The 20538-nt window shown below is 42.0% G+C and overlaps 1 protein-coding gene across 2 annotated transcripts in view; it reads left to right on the forward strand.

Annotated features, from left to right (window-relative positions):
* The first annotated feature begins 249 nt into the window (after window positions 1-249).
* The window catches only part of LOC126473264 (TOM1-like protein 2), a 127274-nt gene continuing 106985 nt past the window's right edge, over window positions 250-20538 (forward strand). For both annotated transcript variants that reach the window (XM_050100215.1, XM_050100216.1), the window contains exon 1: window positions 250-370. In XM_050100215.1, the coding sequence (XP_049956172.1) occupies window positions 319-370 (52 nt within the window). In that variant the 5' untranslated portion in view covers window positions 250-318. The remainder of the gene's footprint in view (window positions 371-20538) is intronic.

Raw genomic sequence — 20538 nt, forward strand, 5'->3', positions numbered from 1 at the left:
GAAGTGTTTATTGTCCTCAAGAATTTTATTTGGTTGGTGAACAGTGCGCACTGCATGACGAAAATATAAAAATTTTCGACACATTTTCCATGGTGTGTAGTCGAAACAACATAGAACAGTTGTTCTGCACCGCTTCTTTATGAAATCACACATCATACGAAAATAGGAATGTTACCATACACAAACACTATTTTATAGTCTCATCGCAACACACTCCATTTTGAGGTTACTTTAATGTACACACAGTGACGTTTCTCTCCCATTGACTTTTGCTGTGAGGGCGTGAGCTACGTCACATGATTCATTTGTCAGTGAAACATGTCGTTCTTCGGAGGTAATCCGTTTGCTACGCCTGTGGGGCAGAGAATAGGTAATTTCACATGTACTCTACATTTAATAATGTCGTGTTTTTATGTAAGAAGTGTACAATCGTCCCCGTCAAAGAACAGAGATAAGGTGACACATTTGCGCAGAATTCATAAGCAATATTCAGCTCGCTTCGAATGACAAATGACAATCGATCTGCTTGCTTTAGCTTTATGTTCTGTAGATATTTAAGTTTATTTCCTGTGACACGGGCGCAGCTATAGAATTACATTATTTGCAAGCTTGTATCTTGAGCTTCTAGATAGAGTTTTCGGCGTCATACTCCAGTGAAGTATTCACACTACTTATGGTTTGACAACTGACATTACGACGTCATTCATAGCAAAATAACTGCGATGAAATTAATAAAATATAAGAAAATAGGTTTTCACATTGTTAACTTGTCATCATCTCTCCCCGAAGGTTAAAATAAAGTATCTATAGTATCTATCACACCAGGTTTCACCATTGGAGCCCATTTTTTTCAAAAGTATGTTATGTAATTAGAAGCTAACCGGTTCACAGTGTCATTAGCACCTCTTTTTAAGCACTAGACTGTTCGTTCAACTGTCCCTTGTTTACATTAGTTTTGCATCTTGACTCTAGCAGCACTGCGCATCCCTAGGTTTAGAGAGAGACATGTCACATTGTGGCATTTTAGCGCCATTATTTACGTGTTACGAAACGCATTGCAATAGTCACGTTAACACTAGACCCATGCCCGCACCATTAAGTTTAGTTTATTATCGTCCATTTGGATCTATCACCCGTGCGGTATAGGAATCGCCAGAATACCATACTGCATACGCATAACGCAGTTCTACAAAATAATATAATAAATGTAAATTAACATTTTACAGTGAACTAATTCGTTGGCTTTATGCATGCTCTGTGAACAAGTAAATAATAATTTGCATACATGCAGTACACTTTGGGGAACACATTTATCACATCATTTACATGTAATAGAGTATACAAACTATAAATACTGTCGTGCTTTACCCAGCAGCCTCAATCAGTATTTTATTGATAATCATTTATACAGGACGTAGAATATCATGCTCAGTACGAAAATACATTTACATTTTCGGGTTATTGCATCAGTTATTTGTCCATTTTCCAAAATCTTTGAAAAGGTGGTGTGTTCTAGAATAGTATCTCCTCAGCATACCACAGTTTGGGTTTCAGAAGAGTTGCTCTAATGAGAATCCCATTTACATGTTCACTCATCAAATTTTACTAGCATTAAATAATAAAATAGTGGTTGTTGGTATTATCTGTGACCCATCCAAGGCATTGTGACTGTTTGACTCACAGTATTCTCCTAGATAAATTGAAGTTCACTTGTAAGTAAGTTCCCCAGTGATACTGTAATCATCAGTGGTGACTTTTGTTTTGTTAGTGGTAGGTGTTATAATACATCATGTGAAACATTACTAAATGCCTTCACTGAAAACTACCTAGAACATATAATTAGGAACCCCATTCACGACGAGAATATATTTGATCTTATGGCAACAAATACACCTGATCTCTTTGAGTATGTCCACATCAAAACTGTGTTCAGTTACCATGACATAGTTGTGGTAGCAATGATTCACAAAGTACAACTAAAACAAGCAGAAAGATATATGTTCAGTAAGCTAGATAAAAAAATCAGTAGTGTCATTTCTCGAAGATTTCAGTACAGGCAGGAGCATGTAAAGGAACTGTGGCTCACGTTTAAAAGAATAGTTGACCATGCACTGGATAGATATGTACCCAGTAGAACAGTCCATAATGGGAGGGATCCTCGCTTACAGTCATTGTAAAGAAACTTCTAAAGAAACAGAGATAGCTGCATAATAGGTGGAAAGCACAGCATAGAGAGATGCTGAATGAAATGCATTTTTCTGTTAAGAGAGCGATGTGTGATGCATTCAGTGACTACTGTAGCAGAATATTGCCAAATGATATTTTACAAAACCCAAAGAAATTCTGTCATATGTAAAGGCTGTTTGTGGCACCAAAGGTAGTGTTCAGTCCCTAGTGAATGAGACAGAAACTGAAATTGAGGGTAGTGAAGCAAAAGCTGAAATTCTTAACTCCATTTTCAGATGCTCCTGTACAAAGAAAAACCCAGGATAAATGCCCCAATTTAATCCTTGTACCATTGAAAAGAGGAATGAAATAAGTATTAATGTCATTAGTATGGCGAAACAGCTGAGATCATTAAAACTGAACAAAGATTCCGGGCCTATGGAATCTCTATCAGACTCTACATTAAATTTGCAACTGAGCTAGTCCCTATTCTAACTATAATCTAGATACATCCCTTGAACAAAAAATGGTGCTCAATTACTGGAAAAAAGCATAGGTCACCCCGTCTACAAGAAGGGTAGTCAAAGTGATTCACAAAACTAACATCCAATATCCTTGATATTGATCTGTTGTAGAATCTTAGAACATATTTTGAGCTCAAATATAATGAAGTATCTGGAAGAGAATGACCTCCTCAATGGCAGCTATCATGGACTCAGAAAACATTGATCAAGTGAAACACATTGTTGTTGTTGTTGTTGATGTGGTCTTCAGTCCAGAGACTGGTTTGATGCAGCTCTCCATGTTACTCTATCCTGTGCAAGGTTCTTGATCTCCCAGTGCCTACCGCAACCTACATCCTTCTGAATATGTTTAGTGTATTCATCTCTTGGTCTCCCTCTGCAATTTTTACCCTCCACACTGCCCTCCAATACTAAATTGGTGATCCCTTGATGCCTCAGAACATACCCTACCAACCGATCCCTTCTTCTAGTCAACTTGTGCCACAAATTTCTCTTCTCTCCAATTTTATTCAATACCTCCTCATTAGTTATGTAATCTACCCATCTAATCTTCAGCATTCTTCTGTAGCACCACATTTTGAAAGCTTCTATTCTCTTCTTGTCTAAATACATGGCTACACTCCATACAAATACTTTCAGAAATGACTTCCTGGCACTTAAATCTATACTCAATGTTAACAAATTTCTCTTCTTTATAAATGCTTTCCTTGCCATTGTCAGTCTACATTTTATATCCTCTCTACTTCGACCATCATCAGTTATTTTGCTTCCCAAATAGCAATACTCATTTACTACTTTAAGTATCTCATTTCCTAATCTAATTCCCGCAGCATCACCCGATTTAATTCGACTACATTCCACGCTGCCCTCCAATACTAAATTGGTGATCCCTTGATGCCTCAGAATATGCCCTACCAACCGATCCCTTCTTCTAGTCAACTTGGGCCACAAATTTCTCTTCTCTCAAATTCTGTTCAATACCTCATCATTAGTTAGGTGATCTACCCATCTAATCTTCAGCATTCTTCTGTAGCACCTTATTTCGAAAGCTTCTGCTCTCTTCTTGTCTAAACTATTTATCGTCCATGTTTCACTTCCATACATGGCTACACTCCATTCAAATACTTTCAGAAACGACTTCCTGACACTTAAATCTATACTCAATGTTAACAAATTTCTCAATTTGCATTTTTCTCACATGACATAGTGAAAGCTTTGGTTAAGGTAGTCAGGTATGTGGAATATTTCTTGATTTCCAAATGCATTTGACTCAGTGCCACACCTAAGTTTATTGTCAAAAGTATGATCATATGGGGAACCAAATGACATTTGTGTCTGGATTGAGGACTTTTTGGTAGGGGAAACACAGCATGTTATCATGGATGGAGAGGCACTGTCTGATGTAGAAGTAAATTTGGTTGTGACCCAGCGATGTGTGTTGGGATCCTTGCTGTTCATGTTGTATATCGATGACCTCGCAGACGATATTAACAGTAACCTCACACTTTTTGCAGATGATTTTGTTGTCTATGATGAAGTACAGTCTGAAAGAAGTCACATGAATATTGAACAGTCGGATCTTGATAAGATTTCGAAGTGGTGCAAAGATTGGCAACTTGCTTTAAATGTTCAAAAATATAAAATTTTGCACTTTACTAAACGGAAAAATGTATTATTGTATGACTATAATATCAGTGAGTCATTGTTGGAATTGGCCAACTCATACAAATACCTGGATGTAACCATTTTTAGGGACATGAAATGGAATGATCACATTTTCTCAACTGTGGGTAAACTAGGTGTAGACTTTGGTTTATTGGTAGTATACTGGGGAACTGCAATCTGTCTACAAAGGAGATTGCTTACAGATAACTTGGACAACTAGTTGTAAACTATTGCTCAAGTGTGTGGGACGTGTACCACAGGGGATATTGAACATATGCAGAGAAGGGCAGCATGAATGGCCACAGGTTTATTTGATCCATGGGAGAATGACAGAGATACTGAACTGAGGTCGCAAACTCTTGAAAATAAGACATAAACTATACTGAGAAAGTCTTTTAACAAAGTTTTGGGAACCAGCTTTAAATGATGACTCTCGGCATATAGTACAACCCCATAAGAATGACTCACAATGGGATCGTGAGGATGAGATTAGAATAATTACTGCATGAACAGAAATAGGAATAAATTGTGGCTTCAGGGATGCAATTAGCTTCTGTCCACTTTCCATAACAGTAGGCCTGGCAAGATTACCACCTCTGTGTAAGCAGTTCAACTTCTTTGGTCCTTTTCTTTATACTGTCATAACACACTTTCAAACTTTTCCATCACGATTGGTTCCTATCTTCTATAAATTAATGTCAACAGCAGCATCTTTCCTTGTGCTTACTTTGTTGGCTGCAGTAACTGATAATATATGCTGCCTATCTGCGAGGTAAGATTAATACCTGTGGTCAAAGTGCAATTATAGTGTTGACAACTAATTTTATGAGTGTTGCCAAGCAAGATTTTTGCAATTTAGATCAACAGTGAACCTCATTCTGTTGATCCATGTTTACTATTACACAACAGAATGGATTTCTGGACCGAGTTCACTTACTGGACGAAGGCCAAAACTTATCTCCAGTCTGCGACATTTATAAAGGCAATTCTTTTTGTTGATGTTTGTTTTCACACACTATGAGTGTTATAACATCAAGTTGAACAAATATATTTCAAGGAAGACACAATACATGAAAGTCACCGATCAAGTAAAAAAGAGTAAGACGTGTGTACACTTTAACAGTCAAATCATAACTGAGTCCAAGTCTAGCGGCCGCTGGCTGGCTGGCCGCTTAGGTGGCGCTGTTGCTGCATGGCTGGCAGACAGCGCAACATGTAGAGGACGGGCGTAACTGCGCGGCAGCACTTTGAAAGATCGGCGAGTCACAACACTTTTCCCCCCTTTGAATTTTTTTGCACAGGTCTTGATGGATTTGGCCCGTAGATTGCTAATGTCCATAGGTGTTGTTTGACTGGCCGTTAAGTCTCGAGGAGGAGGCTTCCCGTACGGACGGAACTGTCCCCGATGATAACGGGTCGAGATGACAGGAGACGTGGGGGTCGAATCTGCTGGGGCCCCGTGCACCAGCAGCAAGTCAGGTTGTTATAAAGGAGACATGGGCGATGTGTCCACGTCCGTAGGAGAAGGAAGCGAGTAGAGTTGCTCCGACAGATGATGGTCGTCTGATTCCTGCATGGGCACGTCTCGTGGTGGCATCAGTTCTTGTGCTGGCACCGATATGATGGTGAGAGGACTGCGTTGTGAGTAATGAGAGATTCCAGTATCCCAAGCATCACGTAGAGTCGAAGGTGGTGTAGCGGCATCCGGAACAGGCGTTGCCGACACACGAGACCAAAGCTGGTCCGAATGAGCAACTGCAACACCCGTGTCCGTCTGGATTTCATACAAGCGTCGGCCATGGTGTCATAAGATGCAGCCAGGACTCCATTTTGGCTGCCAGCCATATCCCCATACCCATACAGGGTCGTCGGCGGTGAACCGGCCAAGCGATGGCACCTGCGGCTGTGAGGTGGAAGTCCGCAGAAGATGAAGTAGCGTGCGGGGCTGTCGGCCATGTAAGAGCTCAGCCAGGCTGTGGTCGCCCATGGGGTTGAAACGGCAAGAAACCAGAAATTGGAGAAGTGAATTATTAGCAGAAGAAGTCAGGAGTTTCCTCATCTGAGCCTTAAATGTGCGGACCAGTTGTTCAGCCTCACCGTTTGACTGTGGATGGAACGGAGGGGCCGTTACATGCATGACGCCGTGACAGGCACAAAAATCTGCAAAATCAGAAGAGGCAAATTGCGGACCATTATCAGTAACAAGAGTAGAGGGAAGGCCTTCCAAAGAGAAGAAGTGAGCCAGAGCATTGGTGGTTGCCGCGGTGGTAGGCGACGTGCAAGGGACAATGAAAGGAAAGTTAGAGTAGGCATCAATAACGAGAAGCCAATAAATACCTAAAAAGGGTCCCGCGAAGTCAGCATGAATACGCTCCCAGGGCGAAGGCCATGGTGACAAAGATGACTTTTGGGCGGTGGCCTGTGACGCACAAGGGCCGCAGGCAGCGACCATATGTGTGATTTCAGAGTGGATGCCGCGCCAGTACACATGACAGCACACCAGAGATTTTGTGTGAGAGACACCCCAGTGCCCTTGGTGAAGGAGGTGCAAGACCGAAGCACGCAAAGACGCAGGTACCACAACACGTGGTGAAGCATTTTCGGTGGAAAGGAGGATAACACCATCCCTAGCTGTGAGCTGGTAATGCAAAGCGTAGTAGTTCCGCAATGGATGAGAAGTCTTAGCGGACAGACGATCTGGCCAACCCTTCTTAATACAGCGTAAAACCCGGGAGAGGGTAGGGTCAGAACCCGTAGCAGCCGCCAGCCGGTCCCTGGTGATGGGGAACCCATCCACAACCCGCTGCTCGGCAACATCCAGGTGGAAACACAAAAGTTCGTCCCTATCGAATTCCTGATCAGGACCCACGGGAAGGCGAGACAGTGCATCAGCATTCGCATGTTGAGCCGTCAGCCGGAAATGAATCTCATAATTGAAACGAGACAAGTAAAGAGCCCAACGCTGGAGGCGGTGTGCAGCCTTGTCGGGAAGTGACTTTGATGGATGAAACGAGGAAAGAAGTGGTTTGTGATCTGTAACAAGATGAAATTTGGATCCATAGAGGAAAACACCAAACTTATGAAGAGCATAAATAATGGCCAAAGCTTCTTTTTCAATTTGAGAATACTTTTGTTGGGCATCCGTGAGCGTTTTGGAGGCATAAGCAATGGGTTGTTCAAAACCGTCAGAAAAACGGTCCGCAAGGACTGCACCGACCCCATATTGAGAGGCGTCCGTGCCAAGAACAAGATGTTGGCCAGGTCGATAAGTTGCCAGGCACGGGCCTGTTTCAGCATAGTCTTCAATTTCTGGAAAGCCGCATCGCATGACGCGGACCAGTGAAAAGGCACGTTTTTATGCAACAGGCGATACAACGGCTGAGCCACCGAAGCAGCAGACGGTAAAAATTTGTGATAGTATGCTATTTTCCCCAAGATGGCCTGCAGTTCCTTAACAGATGTAGGGCGAGGAAGGGTATCGATTGCAGCGACAGTTTGCTGAAGCAGACGGATACCATCCCGAGAGCATTGAAACCCCAAGGACATGATAGATGCCTGAAATAATTTTTAGTTCTGAAGTTTACACTTAAGACCGGCAGTCTGTAAGACATGAAAAGGTGTGCGGAGATTTTGAAGATGTTCGTCAGTGGTGGAGCCAATGACAACAATGTCGTCCTGGTAATTTATACACCCAGGGGAAGTGAGCAATAATTGTTCCAAGAATCGCTGAAAGAGAGCAGGGGTGCTGGCAACCCCGAATGGCAATCTTTGGTATTGATAGAGGCCAAAAGGCGTGTTAAGGACCAGAAACTGCCGGGAAGCACCTCGAGAGGAAGTTGATGATAAGCTTCTGACAGGTCAAGTTTAGAAAAATACTGGCCTCTAGCAAGTTTAGCGAACAATTCTCCAGGTCGAGGCATAGGGTAAGTGTCGATAAGGCAATGAGCATTTACAGTGGCTTTGAAATCGCCACAGAGACGAATATGGCCATTTGGCTTAGCAACAACAACAGGAGAGGACCACTCACTGGAAGTGACAGGAAGCAAGACCCCTGAAGCAGTGAGCCGATCCAGCTCCCATTTGACCTGATCACGAAGGGCCACAAGAATGGGCCGAGCCCGAAAAAACTTAGGCCGAGCAGTGGGTTTTAGCTTGATATGAGCTTCAAAGCTGTTTGCATGGCCTAACCCAGGAGAAGAAAGGGACGAAAATGTCGTCGACAAGGAATCCAGTTGAGCATAAGGAATAGCATCAGAGACGATATTGACAGAGTCATCTATGGAGAACCCAAAAACATGAAAGGCATCGAAACCAAAAAGATTCTCCGCGTTACTATGGTCGACCACAAATATGGGAACAGTGCGAACGACAGATTTGTAAGATACCTCAGCATCAAATTGTCCCAAGAGAGAAATCTTCTGTTTGTTGTAAGTCCGTAATTGCCTAGTGACAGGTGACAGGATTGGAGAACCCAACTGAAGATACGTCTGAGAATTGATGATAGTGGCAGCAGAACCAGTATCCACCTGCATGCGAACATCTTGAGCAAGTATTTGGACAGTGAGGAATAACTTCCTGAAAGGGAAGAAGTACAATTGACAGACAACACAGAATCAGTGTCATGTTCATGAACATCATGTATGCGGTCGGATCTGCAAACGGGTGACACATGACCCTTTTATTTTATTATTTTTTTATTTTTTGCATTTGTGACATACAGCCCAACGTTGTGGACAATCTTTTCGTGAATGTTTCGTAAAACACTGCGGACATGAAGGAAGTTGCTGTGGGTTTTGCTGCAGTTTCTTAGAGGTTTGTTTGCACTTAGGCCGCGGCTGCACTTGGGAGCATACTGCAGCCACGTCGGCTGGCGGAGACACGCCACACGCTTCGTCAACATCGCACAGAGGTTGTATTTCCCCGACGTCGCCCCATGCCTTTATTTGCGCTCCAGCAGCGCGAGTAATTTCAAAAGACTGAGCGATGGATAGGACTTCATCTAGAGTCAGATTTGCCAACTGAATGGCACGTTGCCCAACTTCTTTGTTGGGCGCCGATTGGGTAATAGCATCCCGTACCATGGAATCGGCGTAGGATTCTTTGTGAACTTCAGTAACAAATTGACACTTTCTACTGAGGCCGTGAATTTCAGCAGCCCAAGCGTGATAGGATTGATTTGGTTGTTTTTGACAACAATAAAAGGCAACACGAGATGCTACCACATTCATTTGCTTTTGAAAATAGATGGACATAAGTGAGCACATTTCAGCAAAGTACAAAGACGCAGCATCTTTCAAAGGAGCCAATAGCGACAACAACCGATACATTTGAGGTGAAATCCATGAAAGGAACGGAGACTTACATGTTTGTTTGTCTGCAACATGAAATGCCAAGAAGTGCTGTCGAAGACGTTTTTTGTAATCAGACCAGTCTTCCGCCGTCTCGTCGTAAGGAGGAAAAGTAGGTAGAGAGAATGACGAGAGACACCCTGCATTTGATGCTGCGACGAAATCATGAATCGCATTTGTGAGAAGCGTTTGCTGTTCTATAAGATCTTGCAATAGTTGCTCTAAAGTAGCAATGGAAGCATGTGAGTCAACGATGGAAAAGAAAAATCCCATCCTAGTCGCCAATTGTTATAACGTCAAGTTGAGCAAATATATTTCAAGGAAGACGCAATACATGAAAGTCACCAATCAAGTAAAAAGAGTAAGACGTGTGTACACGTTAACAGTCAAATCATAACTGAGTCCAAGTCCAGCGGCCGCTGCCTGGCTGGCCGCTTAGGTGGTGCTGCTGCTGCATGGCTGCAGACAGCGCCACATGTAGAGGACACATGTAACTGTCCGGCAGCACTTTGAAAGATCGGTGAGTCACAACAATGAGATTCATGGCAGTGAGTTAATCATTCAGCCAATGTAAGCAGGCAAGATTCATCTGATTGGGGAGATTACGAGATTCAACAAGACTCAACATTAGGCCCACTATTGTTCCTCTTATATGTAAATGATCTTCCATCTAATACACAACAAGCAGAATTGATTCCTTGTGCAGATGATGTTAGTATTGTAATAAGTCCAAGCAGACATACAGAAACAGAAGAAATGGTGAAAAGACACAGCATATTCAGTTCTGCACACCTAGGGATACTACACCAATAATACGTGTAACAAGTGGTGGGGAAGTACTGTAGTAAATAGAGTGGAAACTTCAAAATTCTTAGGTGTCCATATAAATGAGAATTAAAACTGGAAAAAGCACATTTTGAAACTCCTAAAACAACTTAGTTCAGTCACATTTGCTCTTAGGATTATTGCAAAACTTGGGAAGAGAGAAATCAGTAAGCTGATATATTTTGCATATCTTTCATGCAATAATGTCATATGGAATAATGTTCTGGGGTGACTCATCTTTAAGAAAGTAAGTCTCCATTGCTCAACAACAGGTTGTAAGAGTAATATGTGATGTCACCCACAATCATCTTGTAGATATTTGTTTAAGGAGTTGGGTATTCTGACTATTGCTTCACAATATATTTATTCCCTCATGAAATTTATTCTAAATAATCCACTACATTTCAGCAGGAACAGTGATGTGGATAATTACAGTACCAGAAGCGAAAAGAATTTTTGTGATCACTTACCCAGTGACACAAAATGTCTGTCAGATAGCAAAGTAAAATTTGAAAACAAACTGAAAATTTTTCTCCTTGACAACTCTTCTTCCTCTTCCTTTTTATAGCAAAATATATTACCATATCCATGAAGCAAATGATAATTGAAGCTTCATGATTGCATACAGAAATAGACTATTCCCATTTTTGCCAACTGAGCTGGGCTCTGTCTTCAAATTGTGCCGGAGGAAGATGTTATAAACCATGCAAACAACTAAATAATAATTTCAATGTAGTTGATGGTTACAGGTTAGCAACAGTGTAACTGTAGGCTACAAGGAAGATCAGAGTGAGGCCATAACTTGTATCATTTATTTATTTGTATATTTATTCATCCTTTGACCATTTGACTCAACAAAATAGGATATGTCAGATACAGTACAGAAGTAATCTTTACATATATAAAACAGGATGATATTTGGTGAGGATAAGGCACAAGTTAATGGCAATATGCGGTACACATGTGTTCAGCGATGTGCCACAATGTGTTAAATATCTTTTGGGTGATGTAGTGTGGTTTAAGATTGAATTAAATAATTACATATTGAATAACTCTTATTACACCATTGTAGATTATCTTCGAGGCTTCTAAATGTTGTAGGTTATTTTATAACCAAAATTAGCTGCAATAATCATTTTTCATTGTATTGCATTTGAATAAAATATATGTATTTCACTTCTTTCCACATACTAGAGACCCCTCTCATCAGAATCTGTGGAATACAAGTAACAAATGCAATAACAAAAAGAATCTGTTTTAGAAAATATAATCCTGCATGAAGCTGCTGGTCTCCAATCGGGTGAAAGAGGCAAACTTATTTTATAACTGTAGCGAAAGGAACCCTGAGTTCGGGACAGGATTTGTGGTGCACCACCAACTAAAGCACTTTGTAATAGGATTCAATGCAGTAAACCCAAATCTATCAATTTTTAGGATAAAACGGAAATTCTTCAATTACTCCATAATTAATGCTCATGCACCAACTGAAGAATCAAGAGTATGAGGTGAAAGGAGCTTTCTGTGAATCTCTGGAAAGAGCATATGATGAATGCCTGGTGTATGATATGAGACCTAAATGCCCAAGTGGGAAGAGAACACATGTATAGACTTACATGCCATAAGTAATGACAACGGAACTATTTTAATACCATTTGCAACATCTAGCAACATGATGGTAGGCTCCATATTGTTCCCACACAAGTAAATTCGTAAGGGGACATAGACAGCACCAGATAGAAATACAACAAAATGGCTCAATCATGTATTAATTGATGCAATGCACAAGTCAGTCTCATTGGATTAAAGGAGTTTAAGAGGTCCAAATATAGATACGCATCACTTCCTAGTTTTGGCATGGGTGAGGGCAAAAATATCTAACACAGTGAAAGAAACCCAGCTCAAGACACAGAAATATAACATCACAGCTTTAGAATCAGAGGAAGCAAGGAAACAATACCAGGAGAGAATAATTCAGGCCTTTGAAAATGCTGGAGAATGTAACAACATTGAAGATCGACCTAACCACCGTCTGCTTCATGTCTGCTGTGCAGCGAGCTACCTTAATTTAAGTATTAACTGTATTTTTCTTACTTGTCACTTCTTCTTCCGTGTGTTTTTGCTTTTAGGAAGCTTTCATTGTCGAGTGCTAGTAATAGTGTTCCATAGATTTCGCGTTTGTTTTGAATACAGTCAGAGAGAGTCCCTTTAGTCAGCCATAGTGCCAGTAGTGTCAGTGTCGTCCTAACCACCGTCTGCTTCACGTCTGCTGTGCAGCGAGCTACCTTAATTTAAGTATTAATTGTATTTTTCTTACTTGTCACTTCTTCTTCTGTGTGTTTTTGCTTTTAGGAAGCTTTCATTGTCGAGTGCTAGTAATAGTGTTCCATAGATTTCGTGTTTGTTTTGAATACAGTCAGAGAGAGTCCCTTTAGTAAGCCATAGAGCCAGTAGTGTCAGTGTCGTCCTAACCGCCATCTGCTTCACGTGTGCTGTGCAGCGAGCTACCTTAAAGTGGCTAACAACCACAGTTTAGTCAATAAACAGCCGCCTTTAGTGAACTAGCAGTCTAGTTAAAAGTTGATTAACTCTCTTCAGTAAATTGATTCCTTAGGATGGATAGGATGTGTGACTGCTGTGTACGGACGCAGGAGGAGCTCGCCACTGTTCGCAAACAGCTGAGCGTGTTCATGGCCGCGGTCAGCAGTCTTCAGGCTGCTGCCTCGGGAGTGTAGCGGCAGTGGGGAGTCTGGTGTGTCGCAAGGTACACCCCAGGTTTTACATGCTTCACCCACTGTCCCTGCTGTCGAGACATCTTCGCATGTACCGGACGCGGTTGGGCCACCCTCTCCCCAAGGGGAGTGGCGGGTTCAGCGGCGTTCGCGGCACACGAGGCGGAGGATAAATGTGGAGGCTGGCCGTGTGGCCCGCTCTGCCTGTGAGTGGACATGTGGCTGCTCCTTCAGCAAGGTCCGAGTAGGCACACGGGGGGAGGGGTCTATTAGTTATTGGGAGCTCCAGCGTTAGGCAGGTGATGGAGCCCCTTAGGGAAATAGCGGAAAGGTCGGGGAAGAAGGCCAGTGTTCACTCTGTCTGCTTGCCAGGGGGTCTCATCCGAGATGTGGAGGAGGCCCTACCGGCAGCGATAGAGAGCACTGGGTGCACCCGACTGCAAATTGTTGCTCATGTCGGCACCAATGACTCCTGCCGTCTGGGTTCAGAGGTCATCTTCAGTTCATACAGGCGGTTGGCGGAATTGGTAAAGGCGGAAAGCCTCGCTCGCGGGGTGGAATCAGAGCTAACTATTTGTAGTATCGTTCCCAGAACCGATCGCGGTCCTCTGGTTTGGAGCCAAGTAGAAGGCTTAAACCAGAGGCTCAGACGATTCTGCGGAGATCTGGGGTGCAAATTTCTCGACCTCCGCTATCGGATGGAGAAATGTAGGGTCCCCCTGAATAGGTCAGGCGTGTACTACACGCCAGAAGTGGCTACAAGGGTAGCGGAGTACGTGTGGAGTGGACATGTGGATTTTTTAGGTTAGAGCATTCCTACCCTAGGCCCGACAAGACGCCTCCTGAGACGCGGCAAGGTAGGAGTAGGCAAAATGCAACAGGGAATAACAATATTAATGTGCTAATAGTAAACTGCAGGAGCGTCTATAGAAAGGTCCCAGAACTGTTCTCATTAATAAACGGTCACAATGCCCATATAGTACTAGGGACAGAAAGTGGGCTGAAACCAGACGTAAAAGTAATGAAATCCTAAACTCAGATTGGAATGTATACCGCAGAGACAGGCTGGACAGTGAAGGGGGAGGCGTGTTTATAACGATAAGAAGTGCAATAGTATCGAAGGAAATTGACGGAGATCTGAAATGTGAAATGATTTGGGTGAAGGTCATGGTTAAAGCAGGCTCAGGCATGGTAATTGGATGTCTCTATAGGCCCCCTGGCTCAGCAGCTGTTGTGGCTGAGCACCTGAAGGATAATTTGGAAAATATTTCGAGTAGATTTCCCCACCATGTTATAGTTCTGGGTGGAGATTTTAATTTGCCGGATATAGACTGGGAGACTCAAACGTTCATAACGGGTGGCAGGGGCAAAGAATCCAGTGAAATTTTTTTAAGTGTTTTACCTGAAAACTACCTTGAGCAGTTAAACAGAGAACCGACTCGTGGCGATGACATATTAGACCTTCTGGTGACAAACAGACCGGAACTATTTGAAACAGTTAACACAGAACAGGGAATCAGCGATCATAAAGCGGTTACGGCATCGATGATTTCAGCCGTAAATAGCAATATTAAAAAGGGTAGGAAGATTTTTCTGTTTAGCAAAAGTGACAAAAAGCAGATTTCAGAGTACCTGACAGCTAAACACGAAAGTTTTGTCTCAAGTACAGATAGTGTTGAGGATCAGTGGACAAAGTTCAAAATCATTGTACAATATGCGTTAGATGAGTATGTGCCAAGCAAGATTGTAAGAGATGGAAAAGAGCCACCGTGGTACAACAGCCGAGTTAGGAAACTGCTGCGGAAGCAAAGGGAACTTTACAGCAAACATAAACATAGCCAAAGCCTTGCAGACAAACAAAAATTACGCGAAGCGAAATGTAGTGTGAGGAGGACTGTGCGAGAGGCGTTCAGTGAATTCGAAAGTAAAGTTCTATGTACTGCCTTGGCAGAAAATCCTAAGAAATTTTGGTCTTATGTCAAAGCGGTAGGTGGATCAAAACAAAATGTCCAGACACTCTGTGACCAAAATGGTACTGAAACAGAGGATGACAGACTAAAGGCCGAAATACTAAATGTCTTTTTCCAAAGTTGTTTCACAGAGGAAGACTGCACTGTAGTTCCTTCTCTAGATTGTCGCACAGATGACAAAATGGTAGATATCGAAATAGACGACAGAGGGATAGAGAAACAATTAAAATCACTCAAAAGAGGAAAGGCCGCTGGACCTGATGGGATACCAGTTCGATTTTACACAGAGTACGCGAAGGAACTTGCCCCCCTTCTTGCAGCGGTGTACCGTAGGTCTCTAGAAGAGCGTAGCGTTCCAAAGGATTGGAAAAGGGCACAGGTCATCCCCGTTTTCAAGAAGGGACGTCGAACAGATGTGCAGAACTATAGACCTATATCTCTAACGTCGATCAGTTGTAGAATTTTGGAACACGTATTATGTTCGAGCATAATGACTTTTCTGGAGACTAGAAATCTACTCTGTAGGAACCAGCATGGGTTTTGAAAAAGAAGATCGTGTGAAACCCAGCTCGCGCTATTCGTCCACGAGACTCAGAGGGCCATAGACACGGGTTCACAGGTATATACCGTGTTTCTTGACTTCCGCAAGGCGTTCGATACAGTTCCCCACAGTCGTTTAATGAACAAAGTAAGAGCATACGGACTATCAGACCAATTGTGTGATTGGATTGAGGAGTTCCTAGATAACAGAACACAGCATGTCATTCTCAATGGAGAGAAGTCTTCCGAAGTAAGAGTGATTTCAGGTGTGCCGCAGGGGAGTGTCATAGGACCGTTGCTATTCACAATATACATAAATGACCTGGTGGATGACATCGGAAGTTCACTGAGGCTTTTTGCAGATGATGCTGTGGTGTATCGAGAGGTTGTAACAGTGGAAATTTGTACTGAAATGCAGGAGGATCTGCAGCGAATTGACGCATGGTGCAGGGAATGGCAATTGAATCTCAATGTAGACAAGTGTAATGTGCTGCGAATACATAGGAAGAAAGATCCCTTATCATTTAGCTACAAAATAGCAGGTCAGCAACTGGAAGCAGTTAATTCCATAAATTATCTGGGAGTACGCATTAGGAGTGATTTAAAATGGAATGATCATATAAAGTTGATCGTCAGTAAAGCAGATGGCAGACTGAGATTCATTGGAAGAATCCTAAGGAAATGCAATCCGAAAACAAAGGAAGTAGGTTACAGTACGCTTGTTTGCCCACTGCTTGAATACTGCTCAGAAGTGTGGGATCCGTACCAGATAGGGTTGATAGAAGAGATAGAGAAGATCCAACGGAGAGCAGCGCGCTTCGTTACAGGATCATTTAGTAATCGCGAAAGCGTTATGGAGATGATGGATAAACTCCAGTGCAAGACTCTGCAGGAGAGACGCTCAGTAGCTCAGTACAGGCTTTTGTTAAAGTTTCGAGAACATACCTTCACCGAAGAGTCAAGCAGTATATTGCTCCCTCCTACATATATCTCGCGAAGAGACCATGAAGATAAAATCAGAGATATTAGAGCCCACACAGAAGCATACCGACAATCCTTCTTTCCACGAACAATACGAGACTGGAATAGAAGGGAGAACCGATAGAGGTACTCAGGGTACCCTCCGCCACACACTGTCAGGTGGCTTGCGGAGTATGGATGTAGATGTAGATGTAGATCAATGGGAAAAGATAAAAAAGACTGCATATAGCAGCAAGCAAGATACTTGGGAACAGCATAAGGCAAACAAGAATCTCATGGCTCAGTACCAAATGTGAAACGGTAACAGATGAAAAGAAATGAAGCATACAGAAGGATTCACAACTACATCGCCAGCCGGAGGGGCCGAGGGGTTCTAGGCGTTAGTCTAGAACCGCACGACCGCTACGGTCGCAGGTTCAAATCCTGCCTCGGTCATGGATGTGTGTGATGTCCTTAGGTTTGTTAGGTTTAAGTAGTTCTAAGTTCTAGGGGACTTATGACCTCAGCAGTTGAGTCCCATAGTGCTCAGAGCCATTTGAACAACTACATTGTAGCAGGAGGGTAATGGAAGAATATAAAGAAGAAAGGACCCATTAAAGAAAAAAGAGCAAGTGGATTAAGGTAAATATTGAAGAAATGGAGCTTCGGAGAAGTTCAAACAAGGCAAGGAAATTTTATAGAGAGATGATTAAGGCACGGAAACCTTTCGAGGGCAGGACAAGTTTGATAAAAGATTAGAAGGGCAAAATTATAAGCGAAGAGAAGGAGATATGTGAGAAGTGGTGTTGCCACTTTGATATACTCCTTAATACAAGACAAGTTGTACTGAGAAACCCATCAGAAATACTGGAGGAAGAGAATCCAGACAACAGTGTGGATGCACCTACCTTAGAAGAGGTGTGAACTGCAATGAGCAAATTAAAGAACAACAAGGTACAGTAACAGATGGCATTCCAGCAGAACTTTTCAAGCACGGAGGCTCAGAATTAGAAAGGAACACCCAGAAACTGGTGAATCTAGTATGGGAAAAAGAAGAAATTCCTCAAATATAGAAAGATGGAATTATATGCCCTATGTATAAGAATGGAGGCCCGATGGAATGCGGTAACTATAGAGGAATCACACTGCTTAATCTGGGATACAAATCCTCTCTAACATACTATACGACAGACTCCTTCCAATAATACAGAGGGAAACAGGGATGCACCAACATGGAGTTATGTGCAGCAAGTCAACAGTCAACCAGATATTTACCGTAAGACAAATTCTGGAAGAAACAAAGGAATATGATGTTTTAACTTGTCATCTTTTTATTGATTTTGAAGCAGCCTACAATAGTATAGATGGAGAGCAACTATATCAAGCTCTAGGTGAATTGGGTATTTAAAAAAAATTGATAAGCATAGTAAGAATGACAATGAGAAAAACACAAGGTAACATAAAAACCGGAGGAATTTGGTCCAATACTTTGGGAAGTAAAAATGGAATATGGCAAGGTAATGCACTGGCATGTCTCCTATTCAATGCAGCCTCGGAGAAGGTGATGAGAGAAGGAAATGCCTTGAATAGGGGAACGATTTTCCATAACATCTTCAACTTTTGTAGGCCTGTCTTCCTCAGTTGCTTGTAATATTACAGTATATTGATAATATTTGCTTTTGGACTGTCTAACTACAACTGAGTGAAACACAATTTTCATGCTAAACACGTTTTGCCTTTATTTTCTGCAAGGCATCTTCAGTGGCCTGGAATATGTATATATTTTTACTATTTAGATTACATTTTGGGGAAATGTGCCAGTAGGTTATGAACAATTCTGGTAGTGGGTTTTTGCTGTGACATAATAATATTTTAAATCCTACTTACAGGGTGCATGGATGGTTTTCTACATGTTATGTTTCTGTTCCATTTTTGGTGCTGTTTCTCTTCTTATAATTACCACTTGGGTTTTTTGTGTTCCACATTTCACAGCACTAGGAACTTTCATCAAAACAAGTGTTCAGTTCCTAGTGCTGTGAAATGTGGAAAACAAAAAGCCCAAGTGACAGTTATAAGAAGAGAAACAGAACCAAAAATGAAACAGGACATAATATATAGAAAATCATCCATGCAACCTATAAGTAGAATTTAAAATATTACTACATCATAGCAAAAACCAACTACCAGAACTGTTTATAGCCTATAGGTGCATTGCCTCAAAATGTAAACTGAATAGTACAATTATGTACATATTACAGGCCACCGAAGATGCCTTGCAGATAATAAAGGCGAAATGTGTATGGCACGAAAACTGTATTTCATTCCATTGCAATTAGATGGTCCTAAAGTAAAAATTATCAATATACCGTAATTTTTCATAAATCTGTGCAGATATTGGTCTATGTCGACAACATCGACGTAGTAGCAAGAATTCTGACAACAATGGAAGAGTCGTTCAACACACTTAAACAGGATGGCAGGCATATAGGACTAAATATCAATGAGCAGAAAACAAATTACCTAGCTGCTGACCGTCTCTAATGACCTCGTTGTTGACAGGACATTAAACACTAACCACCACCACCACCACCACCACCACCACCACCACCACCACCACCTAGCTGCTGGGAAAGCACACAGGGAGAACATGCCAACTGAAATAACGATGGGTAGTTACACCTTTGAAAGAGTCAATCATTTCAAGTACCTGGATTTGATTGTAACCAGTCTAAATGATACCTACTATGAAATAAAGCAGAGACTAATTGCAGCCAATAAAGTGTATTTCACCTTAATAAAGCATCTATCTACAATGCTCCTGACTAGAACCACAAAACTAATCATCTATAAAACACTGTCAGATCAGTGCTTATACATGCTTCTGAAACCTGGGCTCTGACAGCAAAAGATGCATTCGAGAGAAGGATACTCAGGGGAATCGTTGGCCCAATTTGCGAAAGGGAAATATGGAAGAAGAGATAAAGCCATGAGTTGTATGTGATCTAGAAAGATCGGCCTGTTAGAAGAATTGTGAAGTTATCTAGGCTGAGGTGGGCTGGACATGTGGGACGGAAGAATGATAATGATTTTACAAGGAAAGCCAGATGGACAGAGAGGAAGTGGTTGATCAAAAACTAGATGGGAGGATGGAGTCATAGAAGACCTTCAGAAGATGGGCTAGAGGAACTGGAAAATGCTAGTAAGGGATGGAGATAAATGGAAGGAGATAGTTGAAGAGGCTGAGACTCATCATGAGTTGCAGAGCCACAGAAGAAGAAGAAAATATAATATAATTGGACAGATAAAATACCTACTCACCAAGCGGTGCCAGGAGAAACATATATAAAAGTTAAAGAAATGTGCAAGCTTTGGGAGCCAGTGCCGCCTCCTTCTGGCAGAAGGGTTTCAGGGGAAGGAAAATGGTTGAAAGAAAAGGACTGGCAAGGTTTAGGAAATGAGGAGAGTTATGGAAAAGTTGCTGAGAACCAGGAGCAGAAGAGACTTACCAGATGGAGTGAAAAGGGAAGTATCAATTTAGTTTAGACTTTTTGAACATTTTATGTGCTTATACATTATTACTTTTTTGGAGAACACAAATCTAATGTGTAATTCAACATGAAGTCTGCAAACAGAGATCTTGCAAAAATCAGCTCGCTGTTGAGATCTGAGTGCCAAGATGATGATGATCAGGTAGATGCCATGTTCTTTGACTTCAAGATGGCATTTGGTATGGTTTTGCATCATTGTTCAGTGAATAGAACATGAGCTCAGCAAGTCTTGGGCAAGATTTGTGATTGGGCTTAGATTTCCA

The sequence above is a fragment of the Schistocerca serialis genome, chromosome 4, assembly GCF_023864345.2.
Source record: "Schistocerca serialis cubense isolate TAMUIC-IGC-003099 chromosome 4, iqSchSeri2.2, whole genome shotgun sequence".
NCBI classification, from domain to species: Eukaryota; Metazoa; Arthropoda; class Insecta; order Orthoptera; family Acrididae; genus Schistocerca; species Schistocerca serialis.